This window comes from Epinephelus fuscoguttatus, linkage group LG16, assembly GCF_011397635.1.
Source record: "Epinephelus fuscoguttatus linkage group LG16, E.fuscoguttatus.final_Chr_v1".
NCBI classification, from domain to species: Eukaryota; Metazoa; Chordata; class Actinopteri; order Perciformes; family Serranidae; genus Epinephelus; species Epinephelus fuscoguttatus.
Genome location: NC_064767.1, coordinates 29,646,458 through 29,656,174, shown reverse-complemented (window position 1 = coordinate 29,656,174; position 9,717 = coordinate 29,646,458). Strand labels below are relative to the sequence as shown.

The 9,717-nt window shown below is 44.5% G+C and overlaps 1 protein-coding gene across 1 annotated transcript; it reads right to left on the bottom strand.

The window, feature by feature from the left end:
* Positions 1-4,627: 4,627 nt before the first annotated feature.
* Positions 4,628-9,426, bottom strand: dact2 (dishevelled-binding antagonist of beta-catenin 2). The gene is made up of 4 exons (XM_049601111.1): positions 9,017-9,426; positions 7,529-7,661; positions 7,106-7,387; positions 4,628-6,928 (listed from the first exon to the last, which is right to left on the bottom strand). Exons 1-4 carry the CDS (start codon positions 9,287-9,289, stop codon positions 5,040-5,042), a joined length of 2,577 nt encoding a protein of 858 aa, XP_049457068.1. The 5' UTR covers positions 9,290-9,426; the 3' UTR covers positions 4,628-5,039.
* Between the last annotated feature and the right edge of the window lie 291 nt (positions 9,427-9,717).

Genomic DNA, 9,717 nt, shown 5'->3' with positions numbered 1-9,717 from the left:
TGCATTGTAGTCAGTCTGTCCCCAAACGTTGGTTTGCTCATGTCGAAGAAAGTAACTGATTTCGGCCTCAAAAGCTCAAAGACTCCTTCACTTGCATGCACAGGGATTTCTCTCTGTCTCAGACAATTGCTTGGCAGGAGCGAACACACTCACAATGCCCTCTGTTACTGTGAGTCCGTGCTCTCCATACACTGCGAACTTTTGAACCACCTCTTGACCACAGCTTGAAGAGAGTTGAGACAATGGTTAGTAAACACACTGGAGTGAATGAAGGGATTAGGTATTAAATGACAGGATGTGCTTAAAGAGGGGCAGGTGGTGGCTGAGGAAGGGCCAGCTAAGCCTCGCAGGAGTGGAACACTGTGCATCTCCCTGTGGCTTTTTCTCCATTTTCCTCATCTTCATGCTCTGTCTCTACTGCTCTTCATCTTCCACAGTTGTCCTCTGTTAGCTCATCTCTTCCTGCTCATTTCCCTCGCTTTCTATCTCATCTCGCTGCTCTCTATCTCTATTGTCCTCTTCTGCACAACCAGAGAAGCCTGCTCCTTAACTCAGGCCTCAGACAATTGACATTCATGAGTTTGGACATTCCGGTCCAGCCCCATTCATATGTACAGTAAGCACAGGGACAAAAGCCACCTCACACACTACAAAGCCCATCCCCCTTGGAAAGGGTTGCAGCAGAGATGCTGAGTGAATCTTAGTTGTTTAACTATAGACAAAGGTCCTACACTGTTGGTATATACAATGTAAATTCAATACACTTTGCAACACTGAATTTACAGTCAACAAAAATAGTCAGTATCTACTGTTAACTGCTGTTTGCAACTAAATGTGATAACGACTGAATCTGTCTGTAACTTCATGTGTTTTCCTGAGTAGATCTGATTTGGTGCAGATATTTAACATGTCAAGCTAAAGATAATCCTTCTTGCTTTGCAGGACCCCGGAAAAGCATGGCCTCCTCTGTGTTTCCAGAGGTGCATTGTGGGTAGGGGTGGAAAGCTCCTCTCATCGGGGTGGTAATGAGTTTCTGAGCCCCCATGTGTCATTACTGTAAATCCACATCTTATATTAGAGGCCCAGCACCCTCTCTCCAGTTTTCACATCAGCAAAGCAACGCGACCTCAAGAGCATCCAGTGGACTGCAGGGTAAAGATACGCAGACAAGAAACTGTAGGACAACTACAAGATAAGCAGTCTTAGTGTAAACAGAAAAAAAGAGAGTATTACATGCTGCAGCAGACATGGTGAAATAACCATGGTGAAGAGAGAAAACACAGACAGCTTGATGGCGTATTATGTGTTCTGAGTGTTGAGACAGACTGGGAAGGGCTGGTGCATGTTGGGTTTTAGGATTACCTTGTGCACATGTAAGAGGAGAGCCCCTCCTCCAACTGTGACCTAATGTGAACCAAGTCAAAGTTTAATTAACACCTGTCTGCAGCATACCCTTTGTTATTTTAACTCCCTTTTCTGCTGTCTTCCATTTGGTTGTAATGTTGTTTTTGTTTTACTGATGTCACTGTGTCTCTGACTTGTTTAATCAACAAACCAATGCTGGAGTTATTATTAGGAAATATTTTGATTTTTCCTTTTTTTTTTTTTTGATTACCTCAGATATGGACACCAGAATGAAATGTTAATTAAATAAGATGTGTGCTAGCAGAGAGAAAGAGTAGTACAGTGACCTGATATGTAATAAGATCAATGACCAAAGAGGCTCAGAGGCATGCGTTCTCTGCATTACCTCTGTGTTTACCTGTCCCAGTACTCAGAGTAGTTTGGCACGACACCTCCGCCTATTTATATCTCACTGGACGGTGACAAGCATGTTCTACTTCAGACTGCTTTAGATGGACCATGTGAGGAAAGCTGTGTGTTGAGTGTGAAGTCAATTATCTGTTGCTTTGATACATTATCGATGCATTTCATCTTTTCTATCTAAACTGTAGTAAAAGTTTAATTAAAAGAAAATGTTTTAAATATTCATGGATCTCATGTAACAAAAGTCATCACAGTTCTCTTTGTAATAATTATTAAAAGACCTCGGCTGGTGTGGCATCAACTGAAAATGTATGATCTTGATTAGATGCGACCGTTTGCCCATGTGTTCTCATGTATACCATTCAAGGTTAGAGCACCCCTGTGTAATGGGATCCCACATGACATCTGTAGTCTTTCAGTATGACTTGACAGCCATCCATAGGGAGTATGTTTGGTAACGCCCCCTCTGCACTCAACTTTATACCCTATAAAACATCATGACCAAATCCTATTACCGTACAGGTGCACACCTGCTTCACAGCTTGCTGCTTTCAATTCCAACCCCACAGGTATCAATCCCTTGCCGAATTACCTTTATCCAATTACATTATGTGGTTATTAAAGGGATAGTTCACCCCGAAATCAAAAATACATATTTTTCCTCTTACCTTTAGTGCTAGTTTTTGATCAAGATTGTTTTGGTGTGAGTTGTCGAGTGTTGGAGATGTCGGGCGTTAAGATTTTCTTCTCTACAATATAATGAAACTAGATGGCACTGGATCTGAATCACTGCACAGAATAAAGCATGCATTTACTGCTAGCTCACCTAGCACCACTGAGCTAGCTAACACTACGGTTCAGCTAGGTAGGAAGCTAAGTAGGACACCATTAATGTTTAGAACTTGCGCTGTCTTTAACCCAAGCCTCTTGTCCATTAGTCGATGCGCGCTTCCTTTTGTGTGGTGATAAGTTTGGCTTGTGCAGTTCAGTACAAGGAAAGTGGTTGTTACATTAAACTGCTCGCAACAAGGTCTGTGGATTATCTTTAGTAGCTGGGTCATGATTTTTTAGTTTTTCAAATATACATTTTTGGCACTCTGAGTACGACAAACTGAGTGCCATGTGGCTCCATTATAGTGTAGAGAAGGCAGACATCTCTACAGCCGAAATTTCCAACAATTAAAATATCTAGATTGATAAATGGCACTACATGTAAGATTTAAAATACATATTTTTTAGTTTGGGGTGAACTGTCACTTTATGGCACTGATTCTGCATAAAATATTCCATGTATTTAATTCAGAATAAACAAACTTAAGCAGGAAGGGGGACTGGAGTGGACAGGTGGACTCACCTTCTTAAACAATGAGTTTAACGAAAGTAAATGACAGACATGTTGAACACAAAAAAAGACAAGCCCAGAGACAGCGAGGGTACATAAAGGCCCCTGACCTCTCTATTGTGGGGAGATCTGCCCTCAGAGATGAGCTGGCTCTACAGCTGGAAAGGTCAGCAAGCACACAAGGTCAAGCCGGCACAGTCTCGCTATACTCAACATCAAAGACAAGTCCAGCGCCTGTCACGCTCTCTGAGTTGGGTTGTAAACAGCAGCACTAATCCCACTGACCACTCGCTGTCACTCTTTTGGTGGACAGAGGTCAGCGGGATGTATAATTCCTAATAAGTTGATTCAATTGCGGCAACTCTTTAAACTAAAAATGCTATCTTTGATGTGTGAAGTCTGTGCCCTTTAGACCTGTCTTGTGTTTGATGAATAGAGAAAAGAATGCAGATGAATTAACATACATGCCCTTTAGTGAGCACTTGTATTCAAAGAATGGTGCATTTTCTTCTTGAACATTTCTAGTTAAGAGAATGAATAAATGGAGAATCCATGAGTCTTAAAAAAATAATGGTCTCCACAGTGATTAAGTCTGCAGGGAACAAAACTTCAAAGTAAAATTTGATGAGATGCCGAAAATGTTTGTCAGCCTTATAAGCTTCTTAGTTGGGAACTATAAGGTCACAGTGGCTTTCTAATGGGAGAAACATTATTATGTATGACCACAGGAGAGAGTGCTGATGCTCAGACAGCCAGTCACTAGACTACTTACCTTCACAAGTGTCCTTTTGCTCACCCCGTCTTTGCAAGAATTTTAATGGAAAGATACCAAGGCAGATTTTGGAAATGAGATTATTGGGCAACTCTGTGCAGCTGCCCGCCGTTTAATCTCCTCATGACAGCTCAGAAATGAGGAGCCTCTTATCATCTGTCATTCTTTCTAAATCCCATGTGCCCCTAGCCATATACACCAACTGTTTTAAAATCTCAGGTCTCTTCTCAGAAACCTAGAGCTTCTGCTTCCATCATCTTAATGTCTGTTTGCGAAACTGTAGGAGTGTGACTGTGTGTTTTAGTGCTTCAGTACAAGTGTGTTTACTGACATTTAAATGACTCAGACTGAGAAGTTTCACCCTCTAATTAAACAAGACTGTCTGGGTTGATTGTTGAAGACGCAACTCATTAAACCAACAGCTGGGCAGGAAACCAGATAAGAAGCAGTTAGCGCTATCTGTGCTAAATTGGTCAGCCTCAGTGGGACATTTCTGAGGATTAAATGGGGATTTTTTTTCAACATGTCTCCTAAAGAGAGGTGGATTAGATTTTGCAAACATTGCGTACTCACTGAAAAAACTGTGTGCTATTAATACCAAAATCTAGGAATTAGCTCGAACAGCTAAAGGACAATGATGCAGTTAGCTGTCTAAAGATGTAAGAAAAGTCAAGATTACATAAACAAACCATCCCAATATATATTAAATACATTTATTCTAATAAGTCAAACACGGATAGTTATAATTAATAAGCAAAATGAAGAAAATTAACAGATAATAGTTTGAAATAAGAAATGTAAAAAGATTGTTTTTATTTTTTCAGGTACATACAATTATATGACAGAAATGCCCATGAAATTATCAATGCAGCCACATGCTATGAGAATCTTTAATTACAACAACATAAATATTCACAAATTAAGTGTAAGTGTAATAACTGTGTTATACATGCTTTTATACAATGCACCTTTTTGTACAGTTTCAGGTTCAACTAATGTAAATTCTTAACATTTTTTAAAGAAAACAATCAGTGCACACATGGAGTCCAGTCTAATTGCTGCTTCTCAGTGATAATTAAGGTTGCTGTGCTCAAAGACCAGGTTTCCAAACAGCTCTCTGTTTTCCCAGCAGTTCTCACTCTGCCAGGGGGAACTTTGCTACACCAGGGTCATGACCTTCAGGGAAGCAGGCTGAAACCGACGAATCTTCTTCTTCAGGGCACGGGAAGCTTTGATGCGGCAGGCTGATGGCTCGGGGCGTGGGAGATGCTGGAGGGACCGTCCAGCAGCGGTGGGCCCCAGAGCCGCCTCAGCCCACACCAGACCTCTCTCGTCCTGGCTGTCCACCTGGTCCTCCTCGTCCAGGGACAGACTGCTGTCAGAGTCTGAGAAGGACTGGAAACTCTGGCTGGACTCGCTATCTCCGAAGCGGTTGGTGGTGTTATCACTCATCTCCCCCTCGCTACTTTCAGCAATGGTGGAGTGAAACAGTGAGGCGCATTCAGCCGAGTACTCAGACTCACATCTGGGTGGGTATTGGCTGGACATGTGGAAGGCTGCTGGAGGGTATCTGGCATTAAGATTGTGAAGGAAAGAGTTAGAGGAGATGGAGGATTGGAAGGAGCGAGGAGGTCCTATCCGCTGGCCTGACTTGGCACTGATACTGTGGACCATCTGCATGCTCCCTGGGGCCTGAGCATGAGGCTCTTTTGCCCTCTGACGCTGAGCACATAAGGCCTGGAACATCTCTACATCGGACGGCCATTTGTCAGCCCCCTGCCTCCTCTTCCTCAGCTCTACAGGCTGCTCATACTCCAGGCACTGCAGTCTGCGGCTTTTGCTGGACTTAACAATAACAACAGGGATGGGATGTGGCTTAGGATGGACCTTGTGGGTATACATGAGTCCAGGGCTACAGTGGCTAGAGTCTGAGCCTGAGCCCTGTCTGCGCTCCTCTGAGTGACAGGTGGTGAATTTCTGGGTCACTTTTGCTTTTCCTGATCTCCTCTGATCCCCCTTGTTTCCACAACTGGCCTCTCTGGTCCTTTCACCCGAAGATGAGCCATGTTGCTGCCTCGTGGCTCGAGGCTTCTCACTGCTTTTTCGTCTCAGTTTCACAGCTTTGGTTTTACGGTCTGCTTGTCTCACCTTGACCCTCTGAGTTCCAGCGGGGACAAATTTGGCATGGACAAACTCAGGGGAAGCTGCGTGACCAGCTTGAAACTCAAAGCCTTGACTCTCCTCTGTGCTGGAGCTGTGGGCCATTACTCTTTGCCTATAACCCCGCCTCCCTTGTGGCATTGACTGTAAATGATCCCCAGATCTATTCTCTGAATTGCTTCTTATTACGCTACCATATTCTCCATGGGGTTTATCATTCTTCCTCAGAGATAAAGTGGTGACCTCATCAGAGCTGTACTCCCTCACCGCAGTAGGATAGGAGTATCGGTATGAAACCTCTGGGGCTCTCACTGACTGATTGTGGTTTGGGTTATCAGCTGGCTCTTGGCTGGAAAATGTCATGCAGTGTCTCTTCTGGTCGCTATCTGTTGGGATGATGTTTGTGGTCTGGGCTGGAAGAGGCTGCAGCACAGACACCTCTTTCTGAGATACTTCAGGAAACACAGTTAAAACTTCAGTGGGTCTCCTGTGATAGTCACTGTGTGTCTGCAGAGTCTCTGCGCCTGATTCACTCTGGACTTTGTTCAAGCTGCGCAGGAGGAGCTTGTCAATATAACCAAGGGTCTTGGTCTCATGACCACTTTGTGCCCTCTGGAGAGTGTCAGAACCATTCACTGGGGGGCCTTGGCCCTCTAGAGGTCCAGGTGTTGCTGGGTCACCTCCATGGGAAAAGATTGGACTCTGGAGAGCCACAGCGTGCAGGGGGCTGGGGTAGTGGTACACTTCTGTCCCACTGCGAGACACCAGGTTGCTTTGGAACTTGGGGTCCATTGTGGAGGTCTTCAGGTTTGAGCACATCGAGGGTTTCTTTGCATCCACGGATTTGTAGTAGCATGGTCCTTGAGCCATCATCCTATCAAGATCACCTGATAAACACAAAGACAACACAAAATACTGATTTTATCTTTTAAATCACTCATCCAATGATATGTTACAGTATTATGCAGCAAAATACATGTTATGTTGCTGGGTAACAACCGTTGCACAATTCCCACTATGGCATGACAGACTAAATCTAATTAGAGATTGAGAGATTTGGTTACCTGTTGACACAGGTCTCGGTCGAGCCTTTTCGGTGCTTGCTCGGATCCTGCTGCTGCCCAGATGGAGGCCTGTGGCCCGTGGAGGGTTGGGCTGGGTGGTGCTCTCATCAGCGGAACGTCGGCGGCATACGTCTACTTGTACTGGCGGGGGAATGTGGGAATTTGCAGGACTCGTGGGAAGGAGGAGAAGGCTTGTCTGAGAGGATGACAGACACTCGCTGTACACGGAGGTGCAGGAGTTGGACAAGGAGCAAGAGCCACCATCACTGAGCTCATAGAAACCTGGAGAGAGCAGAACAATTATGCACATGAGTATTTTTCTCAGTATCTAACATCATGTGATAGTAGCTTGGACGGAGAATTTATTACTTGCTATAAAGCAAACAACTGTTGGGCTTTTGGTGTCAGTGTTTGCTCACACACCTGAACTTGGCCTGCTGTCACTCTCCAGCTGCTCTGTGGAGGCCTTGCTCACGTCCAGCTTCAGCTCACTGATCTGTTGATCCAGCTGCTGCAAATGAGTCTTCAGGCCAACATCCTGTTTTCGTAGACGAGACTGTAAAACAGGCAACAGATAGCAATTTAGCCAACCCCCCAAAAAAGGTGTAGTAAGCTACAACCTGAACCAAAGAACAAGTCTTTACCAATTTTCTTGAAAAGGAGGGAGTTCAAGAATTGGAAGTTCTGCAATAAAGCTTCTCATGCACGCACATGCATGCAATTACACAAAATTCTCTCTGCAGGGTAAGATTAAGCTGAAAAATTGCTATAATTTCATCAAGACGAGGCCTGTTGTTCAGATAAAAGATGCTCTAATGTACAGCCATCAGAAAAACAAAAGCGACTCAGCTGTGGCTGATGATTAACCCCAGCAGGACATGGGGGGGCATGGAAGAAGCAGTGGTGGGTAACTCATTTCTCCCCCACAGCGAGGGCCTGGCCATTGTGTAAACTAATAGGGGAGGAAAGCTTGGGGGTTGGAATGAAGGACTGTTTGTTTTGCAGCTCGGGCTGGGTATTTACTGTTACAGTGGTTCTTATAATGAGGGCTGGGGGGTCATTGCCTGCAAAATGCAGCATATAATTAATGCTTCATTCTTTTGTAAGATCAAGTTGGTTGACTTTTATTTAAACTGGCAAAAATAGAGTTCTTGGAAAGTGTTCTGGGCCATTAAGTCTATATGTAGCTGCTGGTGTTTTTTAAATATGGGGTGTTGTGAGCCTGCAGTGAATCCATTTTGCGCAAATGTAAAACACAATTTAAACCATATGTTGTCCCAGTACTTTGCAATGTAATCTTTCCATGCATTTACCCACTTTTACTTAAAGTCATGGACAGCACCTTAATCCCCGCACTTCCTTTAAATGCTTACAACAGCAGCCTTCATGGAAAAAGCTTGTCATGGAAAAAGTCAACACAGCCAGTTGTCTCTAACAATCAGGGGCCCTCATGACTGAATGTCATTTAAAGCAAATTGAACACATTTAAAAAACACACCACCATTTTTTTTAAATATATTCCCTGGCATTAGTGGTTAATGATTGAGGTTTGCCCCCTGCAGTCTACACATGTACTGTGTGCACGCACATACACAACTCAAAGTCCTCCTGGTCCTGCAGTGAACCATGATTTATGACACCTATCCTACTTCCTACCCCCAGCTGAGAACATTAAAGTGTGTCTGCTAATAATTGAAGACGGGCTGCTCATGAGCATCAGCTGACCACTTTATTCCAAGGACAGTGAATGAGTGTTTGTCCCATCGTTACTAATAAGAGCTATGATATGATAGGATATGATATGAATATCATATGATATTCTAGTGATACCAAACTACTGCCTGCACTTAATGCTTCCAGAGTTATTTTAATGTTACTGTTTTATGGCTTCTGAAATAAATTGCTTCCTACCAGCTGTTGCTTCAGGGTTGTCAGGGTCGCCTCCAGCCGCTGCTCCTCAGCCCCCATCACCCTAGGACTCTCCGGGCCTGTGTGGACAACAGTGACCGGCTCCTCTCGGTCCATCCTCAGCGCCCAGCTCACCATGTCGCTCTGCCTTTCCTTCAGCAGATGCAGCTCCTGCAGCCCGGCCAGAGCAGCCTGCAGCCTCTCCCCGACCCTGCTGCGGTCCACCCCGGCTGCGACACTCATCATCCCCGCACTAGACCCCTTCCTGCTCAACATGATGGAGAGCTGCGTCCGGGCATATCCAGACACAAATGCGCTGTAGAAGAAACGTCCTTGCTCAGACTTGGTTGGCTACTGTCTTGCTGCTGCTGCTGCTGCTGCTGTTGACCTGTTGGGTTTTTAAACTACCTGTTAGAATAAATCTTGAGCTCAGAGGAGAAACTGAGCTCCTCCCACACACCAAACGGCCCTCCTCCCTATTGGCTGACCGCTGAGTCCCAACCAACATCTGGTACTAATCCTCCCCATTCAAGTCCTCACTGGAGCTGCCCAGGCATGTACTAAGTTCATCTGCATAATACCGCATGGCACGATGAGCATATTATTATGCTATTTACACTATTCTTTTGTTGTTATTATTCTCTCCAGTAGTAGGGTACTCAGAGATATGGGATCAAATTCAAGCCTGTGGGAGATTTCAGGGA

Bases quoted from the DNA above. Each gene is read 5' to 3' on its own strand.
- dact2 (XM_049601111.1), bottom strand. From the start codon at position 9,289: ATGTTGAGCAGGAAGGGGTCTAGTGCGGGGATGATGAGTGTCGCAGCC. The intron at 7,662-9,016 runs GTAGGAAGCAAT...CCTGTTTTACAG, and splicing joins CAACCCTGAAGCAACAGCTG to TCTCGTCTACGAAAACAGGA. The intron at 7,388-7,528 runs GTGTGTGAGCAA...TGCTCTCTCCAG, and splicing joins TGACAGCAGGCCAAGTTCAG to GTTTCTATGAGCTCAGTGAT.